The following is a 16,629-nucleotide window of genomic DNA, read 5'->3' as shown; positions in this document are numbered from 1 at the left end:
GCATTTCAGTATCAAATGTACCGAGCGCCGCTTTGAAGAGGTCAATGTGTACCGCGGGGCAGCGCAGTGCTGCTTCCACAGAGCGCCTTCACAATGTCATCTGCAGCAACGCAGGCCGTCAACTGCAGATGGGGAAGAGGGATGTCGAAGATGTGGCTGTAATCAGAGGGAGGCCGTGGATGTTAAACATCTGGAAAGAATGATGACAGACGATGGGTCAGGAAGTCTGCCAGGAGTCAGAGTAAGATTAGTAAGGGTGTTAAACGAGTGGCTTGTCAAGTCTCAATATCTCAAATGTCAAAGAGTAGGAGGAGGAATTGTCTTTGCTGGGACACGGACCCCTTTAGGAGCGGACTCCAGGACTTTGCATGCGGTCACAAAAAAAGCAAACCGAAATGCTTCAGCTAACAATACAATCAATGATTGTGCCTTTCAGCTAAATTGACTGGGCTGAACTCTGCACATTTAATCATGTGGTGGCTTTGCAAAGAGCTCGCTGCATTCAGGTGACCTTTGTGTCCCTGCGATACGGCCGAGAGTACCTTTGTCTCCACGGCTTCCTATAGAGGACCTCCATCGGGGAGGACAATTTATAGATCAAGCTTTATGAAGAATGATGATGTGACAGGAGGGGAAAATAATCGGGCTGCGGAGCGTGGGAGGCAGAGCGGATTTACCAGGGACATTTTTCATTTGGTCTTGTGAACTTCAGGAAAGATGCTCATTATAAGTAAGTCAAGTTTAAATCCATTAAAAACGCCCAAAAAACGTTAATTTGACAATTGAAGAAAATACTATAATGCTTATTGTTGTGGACAATATTTTCCCAAATCTTATTCAGTTTTATTCAAGGTCTAAAACATCTGAGAAAAATAATCCAACAGGAATTAAATCATCTGTAACATCGTCGGTTGCATAATGCATGCAGCAAAAGGTAATTAGTATAATAATGTGCACTTATTAATCAATATATGATGTATTAAGTTGAACTTAAGTCCCTTTTGCCAAGAGCATCTTTAAAAGTGATGAACATGTGAACGGGGCAAAGATTACATCACTATAATTACACTAATTATGCATGATGAATATTTTTAAACTTTTTCCTAAAGACTTCCGACTGCAGGACCGAAGATTTTCCCGGTGTTAAAGTTGCAGCCTGTGCGCTGTCGGTTCAGATCCCGTTGAACGGAGTGAGAGGGAGAAACGGGACCCCGCGTTGCCGCCCGCTGCGCACATCTGCTCACATCCGCGCGCGGCTGCTGCAGCTGCAGGAGGTCACGAAGCTGGATCCGGAGTCCCGGACGTGATCTCCGGATAGTCCCGCGCACCCGCGTCTATTTGCAAAGGACGTTGTTTTGGTTTTTCTCCGGTTTATTCATTTGTTGCAGGACTCTTCCTCCCGTGAACGCTCGGTGAGGGGAACCGGACAGTGGAGCCACCAGGTAGGTGTCGACCCAAGTACGACGTATTGCTGCGGCGGACTTTAATTAAGTTAATGGACCGCATCATTGGCTGATAGATTTATAATTAAAGTATTTTCAGGATTATAGATCATGTTTTGTAGTTCTTGATTAGTGACGGTGAAAAAATGCTGTGCAAGATCTTTTAATATACTTAAGTGAATTTTTAAAAAAAACTAATCATTTTTCATTTTTCGATTAATAATCCAATTAGTTTCTAGATTAATCACTTATTCCAGTTGATTTGGGATGTTATCAGAGCTAAAAGGGACATCTTCAAAACAGCCGAAACCCAACAGATGTATGTTTTATTGAAAGCACTGCTTGTATTACATACATTCTATAAATACAATCCTTTATTTATATAGCCTTTATTATCTGTACTTTGCACCTACAATAACATTTCTATAATATTCCATTGCTGCTTTTTAACAGCAACGTTTAGCTTATTATTTTTCTACGACTCCTGAAGTAATTAGAAACAAATTACCCGACCAGTTATCCGATGCTCTGTCTCTTGGCTTCCTTTTCTGTTTTGCACTTTTGATTCAGACCTCTACATGTCCATGTAAACTACAGTAGTTTTTATTTAATGCCAAATCAGTCCTGAAAGTTCATCCGCTGCAGATTGATGGACGCACACCATCTTAAAATAAGGACAGATGCTGAGCAGCTAAAGGATTCATACATGCAATTGTTCTGGTAATGTTGAACTTCACCATCCTTCTCCTCCAAACGAGTTGCCGTAACGGGGAGATGGTGTAAAATGTTCACTGAGTATGTGTTATAAAACATGCCAAGAAGAACATCAAAATGATCAAAAGCACCTCAAGAAAAGAGTAGCATGTACATTTTAGAGGTTGTTGGCAGCACATCTAACAAAACTAATTGAATCATGACAAGTTTTGACATTTATTGCATCTCAACCTTTGTCTCTCCATCTTTCTGTCATCCAGGGACACATGCTCCTCCCTCCCCGGATACACAAATATGACCGGGCTCCGGGCCGGGTGGCCCTCAGGCGTGTAGCTGGTACGCAAAACTTTAGACATCTGCTGCTTTTTGAGTTGCATCAGGGCTTGTTTCCCATAACTGCGGATGAATGATGGGCAGAAAGGTCACGTCGACCGTTGAAAGGTCCCCCGAGTATCTAACCGTAGCCATGTAGCCTGACACGAAGGGCGTTTTGGGGAGAGCAGAAACCACAGCACAGGCAACCTGGATGCCAATTCGTGTCTCACTGACACCTAAAGCAACACGCCCCACCGATGCAAACCCTCCTCAGTTGTTTCAGTCTGCTAATGGAGGCCTCTCGCAGGTCACGTCCCAAACTCCCCTCCGGCGCTCCTCTTTGGTTTGTGGGAACTTTGTGGCTTCTGTGTGCGGCCGTGACCGCGGCCGCGTGCCCTCACAACTGTCACTGCGCGGACCGGAACGGCGTGGTGGTGCAATGCACCTCGCGCAACCTGGAGCGCATCCCTCCCAACTTGCCCAAGGACACCGTCGTTCTCTTGCTTTCGTCCAACCGGATCAGAAAGGTCCCGAGAGAGACCTTCACGGGCCTCCCCCGCCTCAGGGAGCTGGACTTATCTCACAACGCCGTGGAGAGCGTGGACGTCGGCGCCTTTGAAGGCCTCTCCGAGAGCCTGCGGACGTTGGATCTGTCAAACAACCAGCTCAGCAGCCTCCCCAAGGACACCTTCGCCAAGCTCCACGCCCGCGTCCGACTGTCCCACAACCCCTGGCACTGCGACTGCTCCCTGCAGGAGGTGCTGAGGGAGCTGCGGCTCGACCCGGAGACGGCGAACGACGTCGGCTGCTCCACGTCGGTGCAGGGGGAGTACGTGGGACAGGCGGTGACCCAGGTCCTGGACTCTGGGATCAACTTTTGCAATTTCCACCACAAGACGACAGACGTGGCCATGTTCGTGGCCATGTTCTGCTGGTTCTCCATGGTGACGGCGTACATCGTTTACTACATCAAACACAACCAGGAGGACGCCAGGAGGCACATGGAGTACCTCAAGTCCCTGCCCAGCGCTCCCCGCGTTAGCACAGACTACGAAACAGCCAGCAGTGTGTTTTAGTGTAGTTTAAGAACTTATTGTATTTTTACTTTGTTTTACAGTAAAACCACATTACCCTGACTAAGCTTTACAGTATAACTTCTCTACGTAGTTTCCAGGACGAGGGAAAATATGTTTCATAGTACTATACACCTTTCCCTGATAATAATTATCGAAAATTAAGAAAACTAGTTTACTTCCTTATAAATATTATACTTTTTACTTTAGCACAAATACAATGGGTCTTGTTAGCAAAATGTTCAAATAACGACACAAAACTAATTAAAGACAGGAGCTTAAAGACAAAGACGTGTGGCGACATACATTTCTCAGGGTGGACTAGTTATAAAATAAAAAAAGTACAAAAAAAATAAACTATTTGTGGAGTTCATTCTTAAAGCCCCACTGATGTGTGTGTACATTGTTTTTAACAGAAGGTAGATGCAATAATATGTATGAAAACTGCTGAATGAGTGAAATGAACAAATAAGCCACAGAACTGTTAACCCCCCCCCCCCCCCCCCCCCACACCACACACACACACACACACACACACACACACACACACAATCAGCACAATGAGATCCTTCCGAAGAAAAATAGCCACAGCTCCAAATATGGAAGCCGCACGTCTTCACAGATCGTGATGAGGCAGAATATTAATACGTTTCTCACATCCCAAAAATAGTTTTATTCGACGAACAGTTCAAATCCATAAATCTAACGAGCCTTTGTGGAAGCATTTCTGGGGGCTGATAGAGCGACCTTGGAGCCGGCAGTCTTAAAAGATTTGCACACAAAAGGGCCGTCGAGGAACATTACGTTACCTCTGAAATGACAAACGAGTCTTTTGTTGTGGACGAATCTCGGCAAAAAACAAAAGCAACAACAAATAGCTGCTTGACTTTATCGGTGAAGTCACACGGGCCTGAAGTGGCAGGTGCCAGAATGTCTCCTCAAAAAGAGACGCGTATGAAAAGGAAACTCAAAATGAAACAAAACTGCCAAGAGAGACACAGAGAGACCAGATCACCGGAAGTAAACCCAATAGTTAGAACACTTTTGTTGGCCAACGCTGCAGTCTCCTAATGACACAATAAGCGCCGTTGTGGCGTCCAGTTGGCTTTTCTTCTTTTTTTTCGACGCCATTTCTCCGGTCGAACTTTAATTACAGTCCACATCACTCGTCTTCCAAGTCCCAAGGGCCGTGGCACACATCCTAATCAACCAAATGCTATTAATTAGCCGGGTGCGGTTGAGGTCACGGTGTCTCTCCACGTTTAAAATTAAAAAATTTAAAAAAAACAGTGGCCCTTCATGAGCGTTGCATAAGCACCAAGAGAAAAGGCTCGCATGTGTGTTCTTTAACACGCAATTTAAAAAAGGTTGCTGAAGCAAGATGTGGAGATATGACTGTTTATTATATTGAAACACAACAGAGCAGGATAGAGCCGCTGATTAAAGCAGATTGGCGCCACAGCTCTCAGCAATCGCAAACCTCCTCCTCAATTCTCAAAAACAAAAATCTCCCCCTAAATGATTCAAGGGTTTTGTTGATTTTCAGCATGCTAATTGGAATCTGCGGAGTGTGATTAATGGTGTGCAATCATTATGGAGATTTAGTGCATTTGCATATTACACCAAGGTCATCCGCCGTCTCCCCTCAATGACCAGAAAACATCCCCAGTAGGTTTCACTGTCCGAAGCCAGTCGGGATCGGGCCTCTTTTCAAGGTTCAGTCATTATTTAGTGTCTAATTTAGCTCTCAGCCATGACACAAGTGTTGTGAGACACACGGTACCACAGACAAAATAAAATGGTTCATTTCGTGGGCAGAATGTCAGCTACTTAATCAAACAACACAAATCACGCCAGTGAGATTCATTTCCCTAAAACACCCGATGACAAAGTAGTTTTGAAAATGAAAACAACCTCACCACCAACAGCAGCTTTCAATGTTCATTTCTTCCTTCACTACCGTGCGGTGAATCAAAGCGTCAAAAGGCAACAGGTACACAGACGCTTCGCGTGAATCACCTCCTGCTGAAGGTGACGCCCCGATGGAAGTTCATGACGTGGTGTTCCTCGTGTGGGGTCCTCACTGATTTAGAGCAGCTCGCACACACCTGATGCAATTGAGCACGGCGGCTGCCCCCGTGATTGGATCAGGTGCAGTTTTCCGGTCCTCGATGTGGTTGTAAACGTGTGATACATTAGTGGGCATTTGGTGCCTCTGTCATAAGGCTCCAAGCTGCTGTGATCACACAGCTGAACGTTTCCCCCCGTCCCTCTATATGGGTCTCTGAGGGCAAATAAACCACTTTATATTTGTGGGAATCAAATACAACGGTATCAGTGCCAAGTTTCCTCTGCAGAGTAAAATGTATTATAGGATTCTAACCCCTTCCTCCTCCAGCTGTTCTCGGGTCTTATCTCCAAGGCAGGTGTTTTCACTCCTGTGGCGTCATGTGTGCAGATGTTTAAATTAAGTGACACAAACCCTTTCTCAAGCTCACAAACCAGAAAGAGATGCATCCTTCCTCCGGACCGGTTCAAGGCCTCTTGTTATATTTGCCCTCAGGAAAAGTCCTCCTCCCTCCGGAGCTCTAATTGGGCATCGTCAGCTTAGGTGGAGGGCTGACTTGATCCTCTTTGACTTTCCCGGTTATTAGAGGATTTGCACCCTCGTGCTGTCAAAGTCAAGGGCACGCACCTCCACGGATTGGACAGTTGTGCGTTCTCTCTGTTTTCTCCCTGTCTTAGATATTCTTCTAACTAAATAAATAAACGAAGCGAACACCTTCTGTCAGGTTTTTTTTCTAGACGTCTGACTGTCGGACTTGTCTGGGGTTATTTTTGTAAGGATGCTCTCCGATGCAGGCAGCAGAATTACAGATTCATAGCGGAGCCGTCAAAGGACTCCCCAGGGTGCTGCGCCCCTATAGAACACGGCTGTAAAATACATTATGACAAGCTATTAGGCTCAAGTCGTGATTTACACAATGCAAACCAACAGTAAAATCTGTCCCCATAGAATAAGTTCTAGAGCTAAATCCACATTCATGAATCAAATAAAAACAGAAGAAGCCGACCAATAGATTCTCAGTGAGCTAAATAAAGACTGGACTTGCTGTGGGATCTTCATTCAAAGATGTTCTTCATTCATGTCTACTCTATGATCTGCATCCTAAAACACAAACAGAAAAGCTCTAAAACAAAAGTTTTATCAAAACACGAACCAGAAGAAACAGAGACGACAACAGCAGACATTCAATCTGTCACTCTGCATCCCCTTTTTTTTTCAAACCTTGCACCACAGAACCAAAACGAAGCTGTGCAACAATGTACACGCAGCCTCGGTAGAACTAGAAGGAATGCAAAGAGCCATTCGACGCAGAGACAACGCGTAGCTCAAAAGGGGCTTCAAGTGCTCGCAGATCTATAAAGATAAATCACACCTGCTTCCACGTGTGAAAAACTGCCGGCAGTGAAAAAGGTCTTTTAGAACAAGTCATATTTATACCCCAAAAAGCTATATATCTTTTAGGGAACTAATGCTTCTGGTCCATGAATCATTTGATTAATATAATCCATTAATTACCTCTGGCCCGGCTCAAAATACATTGGTAAGAAAAGTCCAGAACGTCCACGTCTATAAATAACAGCCGAGATGAATCTTCCAAGAATTCCTTCCCTCTCTGCTGGAAAGACAGATTTCCAAAAAACAAAGCGCAGAATCAGTTTCGCTGAAACAGACAGAAACACCCAGTCTACAGTGTGGACATGTGCTTATGCATTATTTATAACCAGACTCTCTCACAACGACAGTCTATTCCAAACACTTTGGCTTTACTTTGACTATATTGTAAAAGCAATTTGTACACGCAAATAAACCCATTTCACGTCGCGAGATTTATGTTGCTGCTGGCGAGGAAGAAGGAGACAAAAATGCAGAAAATGACACAACGCTTCAATGGTACTTTCCCCTTAGCAGCTTGATTCTTTGACATTTTCCTTTATAAAAATCTGGATCGTTGTCCCCAGAGACGACCGTAGCAGTATTTACATAAATACACAGAAAACGACTTCCTCCAGAGGAGAAACCGCGCGACGCCGGAGCGCTTCTTCCCCTTTTCCCTTCACAGCACGTTCAGGTCGTCCGCGGCCTGGTGGTCCAGGCGCGAGTGGCGCCCCCGGCCCTGGACGGAGTTCGCGGTCGGCACCTGGACGGCCGGGTTGGCGTCCAGACCCACGTGTGTGCTGATGAGCGACGAGCGGAGGCTCCTCGCGAGGCCCAGCGCTCGCACCTCGTACACCTCCACCGAGGTCTTTTTGTACCTGGAGGGACGAGACGGCCGTTTGGTTGACATTGACGTCAAATGTGGCGGAAAATAAGAGGAAATAACAGCGAATGAGTGAGATGGAATGTATGTGTAGATCGTTAAAGACAATTATCGTGCACGTATAGAAATATGTATCCTGTAAAAGAGGAAAATCTGGCAGAAATCAAACAATTAATATCACACCACCCAGTCAAATTCCCTTTGAACTCACATCTTCAGCATCAAAGACGACAGGACCACCGAGACGGACGAGGCGGCCATCGCGGCGGAGCCCATCCAGGGCTGCAGCACCACGCCGACGGGCATGAACACACCTGCAAGCGGCAGAATCAAATCACAGAGCCGATCTCCAGGCGGCGATTGTGACCGCGGCGGCAGAGCGTCGTCTCGTCCGACCTCACCTGCGGCGAAGGGGATCCCTACGAGGTTGTAGATGAGGGCGAAGACGAAGTTGGTCCTTATCCGCCGCACCGTCTTCTTGGACAGCTCGATGCTGGCCACCACGTCCAGCAGGTTGTTCTGAAGGGGGTGGAGAAGAAAAAACACCTCAGTCCGAAGGGTTCGGGAACCCGGCGCTCTGACGTCGCGCCAACTTACTCGGATGAGGACGATGTCGGCCGCCTCGATGGCCACGTCGGTGCCCGTGCCGATGGCGATGCCCACGTCGGCCCGGGCGAGGGCGGGCGAGTCGTTGACGCCGTCCCCCACCATGGCCACCCGCCGGCCTCGTTCCTGCAGCTCCTGCACTTTGGCCACCTTGTGCGACGGCAGCACCTCGGCGTACACCTTCCCGATGCCCACCTGCGATCCACCACGTCATTTGACTCCACGCGTCACACTCATTTCCTCCGGGGGGCTTCGCGCATGAGGTGTACCTGTGCGGCGATGGCTTTCGCGGTGCGCCTGTTGTCCCCCGTGATCATCACCACCTCGATGCCCATGCCGCGCAGCGTGCGCACCGCCAACGCCGACTCCGCCTTCACCGTGTCCGCGATGGCCAACATGGCACACAGCACACCTGCGGGGATTCACGCGCAACACGTCGCGGGGCGTGAGACGAGCGATCGGACAGGGATGCCGACTGTGGTTGTCGTTTTAATCCTCACCATCTATCGCCACCAGTATGGCGGTCTGTCCTTTCGTCTCGTGGCTGGACATGGCGGCGTCGACGTCCTCGCCGATGTGGTGGCCGTTCCTCCTCATCCACTCCCGGTTCCCAATGAGGACGGAGTAGGACGGAGGCTCGCCTGGAAGAGAAGACGCAGTTTGTTGTTCATTCAGTCCTATTAATTAGAGTTATACTTGATAATTAACTTAATGAAATGAATGGATTGGAATTTTAACAGATCATCAAGTTTAAGGAGTTCTTAGTAAAACATTTTAATTAAAGCGTAAATATTAATTATATTATAATAAAAAAGATTATGTTATTTCATCAATCGAGGAGTGTTTAACAATTAAAACCTCTATATTTAGGGTAACCAAATTAAATCCATAAATGCTGATTAAGAATCACTAACGATTTATTTGATATTTCTTAATTAAAAAGAGAAAAAAAACCAATACATTTTCAGCGCCCCTGAAATTGAATCCTAGTAACGCCTTAAATTATTAGTGTATCGTATTTGTGAGCGCGAGCTCGGCCGCTAACAGCCATCGGACCTGCAGGCGGGGGCTCGGCGGCGGCGGGCAGGCTGCTCTCGTCGGTGGTGGCCCCCGGCACGGCGAAGCGCTCTTCGGTCGGGTGCGGCAGCAGATGTTCGACGTTAGAAACCCGGCAGCTGATCCCACAGCCGGGAACGGCCTGGAAGTCCTGACAGCAGCCCAGCAGCTCACTGGCCAGCTCCTGGGAGGAAGAGGAGGAGGCGGACGGACGATCAACCGGTGGCGCCGGCGTTTAAGAACGCCTTCACGCGGAAGCATCAGCGGCACCTGTTTGCAGTGCTTGGCCACGGCCGCGCCCAGCGGGTGCTCGCTGCTGGCCTCCGCTGTGCCGACCAACGCCAGGATCCTCCTCAGGGGCATGCGGGCCACCTCCCACAGCACCAGCACCCGGGTCACCCGAGGAACGCCGTACGTGATGGTGCCGGTTTTGTCGAACATCACCACGTCGATCTGAGGGAGCAGAAGAACAAAGGCGGAGGGATGAGTCCAACGCCGACCTGCGCGCCAAATGACCATTTCGTTTAGATTTCAGATTAAAGAGCATTGCCTTGTGGGCCATCTCCAGCGGCTCGCCCCCTTTGATAAGGATCCCGTTCTGAGCTCCGACCCCCGTGCCCACCATGACGGCTGTCGGGGTCGCCAGCCCCAGAGAGCAGGGGCAGGCGATGGACAGAACGGTGATGGAGGCCTGGAAGGCAAAGCGGACGATGACCTCCGCCTTGGAGATGTTCTGGTTGTAACCCTGTGGGGGGGGGGGAAGAATGTGTCATTGGAGTGACGCCAAAGGTTTTAACAAAAGCACCTTTTGTTTGCATGCGGGACCAAACGTGAGCCGCACCTACCGGGAAGTTCTCCCTCACAATGTCGAAGTTGACAAACCCGATTGCCAGCCACGCCACCAGCGTCAGCAGCGAGACGAGAACTATGAAGGGCACGAAGTAGCCGCTGAGGCGGTCTGCAAACTGCTGGATGGGGGCCTGAAGAAACACGTTATTTTTTTTAATTTTATTTTGAACGGCGAATGTGTAAGATAGTAAAGGAGAAATCCAGCACAACCCCACCTTTGAGGTTTGGGCCTCTTCCACCAGCTTAACGATTTGAGACAGAGTCGTGTCGGACCCCACGTGGGTGGCCTCCACCAGGAGAGCACCGTGGGCGTTGATGGAGCCGGCAATCACCAAACTGCCCACCTTCTTACCGACGGGCATCGGCTCCCCTGACCACCATAGAAGAAGAGAGGCAGGCCGAGAGAGACGGAGCAAATGAAAATGTTTAATCAAAAAAGGGTCCCTTTTTTTGTCAAATAGGACAAACTAAGGTGACATATTTTTCCAAGGCTGTTGAATCAGATGTGATGCATTCCTTGAAAATATAAATGGAGAGTTCACAGTATTTTATATGCAATTACAGCTTTGACAAAAGAAGAACGATTGCTGCCGACCTCTATTTTGAAAAATAAATGATTTGAGTTAAAAACTCTTTCTCAAAAAAATACTCCTGAAGACTAAATCAAACAAGTTTACATCCTTCAGCGTCACCGGTCCTCTGTAAAGTCACCGGTCCCATCCTCCTACCTGTGATCAGGGACTCGTCAGCCATGGAGTTTCCCTCAATCACTCTCCCGTCCACGGGGAACTTTCCTCCCGGAGCGACTTTCACGATGTCTCCCCGCTGGACCAGCTCCACCACCACCTGCTCCTCACTGGAGCATCAAGGCGCTGACCGTTACAGATCCCACATCTACCATTTTAACCTCTCAGAGGCGAACGCAGGCGTCGTGCTCACCTGATGGCGGAGTGGTCTCGCCCCAAAGTGACCACAGTGGCATCAGTAGCTTGAAGTGACATTAATTTGGCCAACGCCTCGGAGGTTTTACCCTAAGAAACAGCAACACAACAGCCAATCCTTCAAACACATCCTGGGTTATTCACTTATTTTAAAGCCGTACTGCGTAGTTCAATGCATCAAATGTCATGATTAAATCAACATGGTAAGTTTTAAACTAAAAGCCATTGCACCGCAGTGCTTCACATCCTTTTACTTTTGCGACGTGCTCCAGCCATCGGCCCAGCGCGATGAACACAAACAGCATGGGCGGAGTGTCGAAAAAGGTGACGGGGCTCTGGCCGGCTCGCTCGGCCATGGCTACGACCAGGACCACGCAGGAGTAGATGTAGGCAATGGAGGTGGCCAACACGATGAGCACGTCCATGTTGGCGGTGCGGTGCTTCAGCGAGCGGTACGCCTGGATGTAGAAGTATCGGCCTCCGAAGATCTTTAAAAAAAAAGGAACAAACGTCGCTGGCGAACAAGAAAATAAAAAAGGGGAACAACCCCGTTGTTGGAGGAAGGAAACATAAATAAAAGAAGCCGCGGACGCAGACGCGTGGCCCCACCTGCACAGGCGTGCAGAGCAGGAAGAAGGCCAGGTTGAGGAGGGAGAGGCCGGGCAGCAGGTTCTGCTCCTGCGGCATTGAGCCTCCGTGTTCCTGGTGCTGACTGTCCATCACCATCATGTAGATCATGAGGCCCATGGCGGGCAGGCCGAAGACCAGGCTGAGAAGGAAGGAGTTCTTCCACCTGGACAAACACGAGTCCCGTGGGAGGTGATGAGACGTCTTTTCTACCGGGTTTCCGCGGGTTTTTTTTACACAATGTGAAATTCTTTGGCGCCTGAAGGCCTTAAAAGATGATCCTCGAAGAACACATTTCCTTCTAAAAAAAAATAAAGACATTTTAAAACCAGATACTTGCTGTCGTATTTCTTCGGTGTGATCCAGGTTGTTTCTGAAGCTCGCCTTCACCAGACTGGCCTCGAATCCGAGACTCTGGACGACGAAAACACAAGAACCAGGTTGTGCCGTGAAGTGCGCGGCGTCACAGCGGCGGAGGTTGCCAACGGGAACGCGATCCCCACCTGAATGATCTTGGTGATATCTCGAGCTCCCAGCACTTCGGGGTCAAACTGGATCCGGGCTTTCTTGGTCGCCAAGGCGACGGAGGCCACGATGATCCCTTTGGTGGAGGCGAGCTTGGACTCAATGTTGTGCACACATGATGCACACGTCATGCCCGTTATCTACGAGTGAGGAATGGTGGCGTTAAGGGACTTCGTTTCGGGAAAGATAGGAGGAACGGCATGCGTCTTCTTCTCGGCTGACTCACCGTGAGGTCCAGCTTCCCGTCCGTTCCTGCGTGGTCCTCAATCAGCTTGGCGCCAAAGCCCAAGTCTTCTATGAGCCGAGTCACGGCCGCGGCGTCCAGGACTTCCGCGTCGTACTTCACCTCCGCCTTTCCGGCCATGAGTGACACCAACACCGAGAGGATCCCTGGAAGTCAAAGCGAAACATTGCGCGTGTGCACAGAAACGCGCAGCGCATCGCGACAGCCGAGCCGGCGTCACCTCTGTGTTTGTGCAGGTTCCTCTCAACGTTGGCCACACAGGAGGCGCAGGTCATCCCCGTCACGCAGATGAAGCATTTCTGCGCTTTGGTCGGGCTTCCAGGCGTCGCCTGTGATCCGGCGCCGCTGTTGACTGGCGCCTGAACGGGCGGCTGCGAGTCCGAGAGGCCAGAAGGTCCGGAGGCAACGGGCCTGGACTTTGGATGTGGCTGGAGGAACTTTGCAGATGCAGGTTCTGTAGAACAAAGTCAGAGGCACAACGAGGCTTAAAACTGCAGGATGAACACTGCCGCTTCTCGCATTTCATTGGAGGAACGTTGCAAAGCACATTTACTCGAGTACGACTTTTTTTAGGAGCTTTCCATTAGACAAAAAGTGCTTTATACTTCTACTGCACAGTTCAGTTCTTTTTACCTTCACACAGACATTCGTGGTGTGAGTAAATTAAACTAGAGAGGCTGCTTTCGTCATTAAATCCAAGAAGAAAGCCTCGGCCGGTGTAAGAGCCCTTCATGTCGCACTACAGCATGCTTTGCCTGGTTTCCCGGGCAACCAGAGGAAATTGAATTGAGGTGAATGTAAGGGGGGGGCTGGAAAGAATTTAATCAAAGTATTCCTGCTCGTAACGTACGGGGGCCACCTGGGTACCAGTGGGCCGTATGGATCATGTTGCGCAACAACATCTGACTCTTTTACGAGTGGGTTAGGGGTTAGGGTGCAATCATCCCTCTGGTCACACAATATATTTTAAGAAAACAACAACAACGAGACCTTTGTCTTTGAAGATAAAGCGCCTGCCCTCACACTACAACACTTTGAGCTCATCTTCTGTTCCATTATCCCAAACGCAAACGTCTGCCAACCTTCCAGCGACGCCTCAAAGCCCATGTCGTCGACAGCTGCCCTGAGCAGCTCCGGCTCCGTCAGGCCGGGGTCGAAGGTCACCGTTCCCTTCCCCTCCTCCAGTGACACGGCGATGGACTGCACTCCCGTCACCTGGGAGATCCTCCCTTCCACGGACTGCACGCACGAGTTGCAAGTCATCCCCGCGATCCGAATGGTGACGGTGGCGATGGACGCGTCACGCTGCCAGTAGGCGACGTCACGCGCAGATGCGTCGTCGTCGTCGTCGTCTGACAGCGAGGCACCGAAACCCATCTCCTCTATGGCGCCCCTCAGCTCCTGCCGGCTCACCAGAAGGGGTCGATACACAATCAGCGCCGCGGCGTCCTGCAGGGACACCCGAATGTGGGACACCCCGCCTTGAGCGCCGATCCGTCCCTCGATGGACTGCACGCAGGACTGGCAGCGCATCCCGTCCACCCTGACCCGCGCCGCCGACTCCGCGTCCAGTCCCAGCCTCTGGAGCTGCAGGGCGATGTCTTTGGTCGTGACGGCGGAGGCGTCGTAGTGCACTTTGGCCAAGCCGCTGGGCGACGACAAGCTGGCGGCGAGGACTCCGTCCAGGCCGCAGACTCCGCACTCGACGGCCCGGGCCTGGTGCCCGGCGCCGAGTCCCAGGAGTTTAAATGTGGCGGTGGAGGGCGTTTTGGGTGGAGGACGGAGCTCGCGCTGACTCCCGTACTCGTAGGCCAAGTTGTCGAGGCCGCGTTGGTCGACGCGGAGGCCATTCTCCTGGAAAGGGGAAGAGAAATAAAGTCACAAAGTCAGACTTAAGCTCTGTCACGTGAAGAGTTTTCAGCTCCCTGAGAATAAACATGGCGACGGCATCTCTTAAAGCACAGACGTGGTTTCTCCACAATCCACCGCAGGCGTTGGACTGGAAAAGGATCAGGTGGTAAATTCAATTCAAGTGGTTAAAACAACACTTTTTACCTCTCAGAAGGCTGTCAGCTGAAAAGCGGGGGGGGGGTTAACTGAACTGGTCCGGGGGCGTAAATTCCACATGACCGGCCCTTCACATAATCTCCCAACGTGACTCTTCTTAAAAGCACCTCGCTGAACTGAAGGACCAAGTCAGCAACACGGAGAGCTACACGTTACTTTCCTGCTGCAAAGTCACAGATTACTACACTTTCATGTATTGGAAGACTTAAAAACAACAGCGACTCACATTTAAACCCGTTTCACTTTATTACAGGTAGATCTGATGGGACCAAAGGGGGGAAAGAAAAGGACGTTCGTAAACCTCTGCAGACTTTTACTCCTTTAAAAGGCTGCGAGTCTGGAAAGTGATGCACAGTGGAGGAGACACACAATCCTTCATGACAATAACAAATCACGAGCCGGGCGCTACGGCGACTTAGTCAAACACTGGCATGTTGACATCTGGGCTCACGAGTGGCGTCACCTGTTCAAAGTTCAGCGCCTGACCTCGGCCGATCACCACAGACCTTTCCCCAGGTACATCGGCCTCCGTTACAAGCGCGCGCGCGGGCGGGCGGGCGACCCGCATGACGTCACGGTGCAAAAGCGGAAGTCATAAATGGTGCAGGTTCAGGGGCAGATAAAAGGTGTGTCAGGAGGTCCAAGAGACAGACGCATCCAGGGACAACTCCTCATCGTGTACGGGTAGAACTAAGTGGAATAACAAGAGTCACATCGAATCTAATTTAAAAAAGCAATTAAGGGAACGGGTTCTAATTGTATTAACAAGAATGATCAAACATCCTTTGAATTCTATATTCTTTTGTCTGCAGAGAATGAAGGAAACAGCAAGTTCTAACATTAATCGACTTAGTTAAGGAAAAGTACTGCGGAGTTTTGGAAAGAAACCAGTCTGCTGCAGGTTTGAATAATGTCCCCACAACAGACAATAAGAGCCTTCGACCCGCAGGGAAACGGGAGCCGCGTGTGACACCTGATCACGATCACGACTCCCTTCACCTGCTGACAAAGAGCGGTTTGTCCCACACAAACCAAACGATGGGACACACAAGAGCTAAAGGCTGCCGGACCCGTGAAAGACAAGAAGAGCGGTTTGTTTTCCAGTAGTGGCAACGAAGTGAACTTACTGCGTGAATGAAGGAAATCGTGGAGGTGATTGTACTTCACCTGATTACTTTTACTTTACGCTCCTGCTTGAGAGAGAAATACATTTCACTTGTTTTCTTTCTGTCCATTGATCAATCAACTGCTAAGGAAAGTATTCCTTAAGTTAAATGAGCAATCCGGGAATGTAGAAGTACGTCGCAAGTAGACTTCTTACGCAAAATGCGCACCTACAGCCCAACTGAATATTGGTGTCAAGCTCACGGGCTTGTTGCTGAATTCAACTGGTTCAAACCCCCTGCAGCCCTTCAGCAGGTGTCCCCAGGAACCCCTCAGAAGACCTCCACCCCTGAACCTTCTGGAGAGCTGCTCCCCCGGGGAGGCCTACCTGCGGATCCCGCGCGCACAGCCCCCCGCCGGGGCACTCCGAGGGCCCGCAGGTGCAGTCCGGCGTACAGGCGCAGTCCACCATGCGGATCCGCTCCGCGGACGACTCGGGGACGCGCTTGGGCGGCTTTTTGGGCGACTTCGGTGAAAACATGTCGACGCGGCTCCGGCGCCGTTCGGCTTATCTTCACCTCTGGGGGAGTCGGGGGGGGCAAAAGTCCGCGCAGGGCGAAGCGCCGCGTCGTGTGGAGGCGGAGGAGGAGGAGAGCGCAGCGCAGCGCCGGTGCGCACTCCGGGAAAACGTCATGTTTTAAGTTCACAAGAGTTAAGAGCTTTTTTTTTTTACGGGAGTTT

The 16,629-nt window shown here is 50.0% G+C and overlaps 2 protein-coding genes across 3 annotated transcripts; one reads left to right on the top strand and one right to left on the bottom strand.

Moving 5' to 3' along the window:
- Window positions 1-478: 478 nt before the first annotated feature.
- On the top strand, window positions 479-3,892 carry LOC120821966 (leucine-rich repeat-containing protein 3). Of its 2 annotated transcripts, XM_078102392.1 has the most exons (4): window positions 502-730; window positions 842-934; window positions 1,110-1,442; window positions 2,417-3,892. In XM_078102392.1, the coding sequence occupies exon 4, from the start codon at window positions 2,729-2,731 to the stop codon at window positions 3,545-3,547; it is 819 nt and encodes a 272-aa protein (XP_077958518.1). In that variant the 5' UTR covers window positions 502-730; window positions 842-934; window positions 1,110-1,442; window positions 2,417-2,728; the 3' UTR covers window positions 3,548-3,892. The 2 variants fall into 2 exon arrangements, with proteins under 2 accessions (XP_040037074.2, XP_077958518.1); XM_040181140.2 differs by lacking the exon at window positions 842-934 and having other exon boundaries at window positions 479-730.
- A 2,756-nt stretch (window positions 3,893-6,648) lies between these two features.
- atp7b (ATPase copper transporting beta) lies at window positions 6,649-16,543 on the bottom strand. The gene is made up of 21 exons (XM_078102391.1): window positions 16,277-16,543; window positions 13,800-14,571; window positions 12,938-13,171; window positions 12,700-12,863; window positions 12,452-12,613; window positions 12,289-12,362; window positions 11,931-12,114; window positions 11,576-11,809; window positions 11,320-11,411; window positions 11,109-11,236; window positions 10,596-10,750; window positions 10,377-10,511; window positions 10,082-10,276; window positions 9,802-9,984; window positions 9,532-9,715; window positions 8,976-9,116; window positions 8,745-8,887; window positions 8,467-8,670; window positions 8,271-8,388; window positions 8,081-8,183; window positions 6,649-7,864 (listed from the first exon to the last, which is right to left on the bottom strand). The coding sequence occupies exons 1-21, from the start codon at window positions 16,427-16,429 to the stop codon at window positions 7,666-7,668; spliced, it is 3,957 nt and encodes a 1,318-aa protein (XP_077958517.1). The 5' UTR covers window positions 16,430-16,543; the 3' UTR covers window positions 6,649-7,665.
- Between the last annotated feature and the right edge of the window lie 86 nt (window positions 16,544-16,629).

Source organism: Gasterosteus aculeatus, chromosome 1 (genome assembly GCF_964276395.1).
Source record: "Gasterosteus aculeatus chromosome 1, fGasAcu3.hap1.1, whole genome shotgun sequence".
In the NCBI taxonomy this organism is placed as follows: Eukaryota; Metazoa; Chordata; class Actinopteri; order Perciformes; family Gasterosteidae; genus Gasterosteus; species Gasterosteus aculeatus.
The sequence above is the reverse complement of the archived record's forward strand: the minus strand, read 5'-3'. Positions and strand labels throughout refer to the sequence as shown.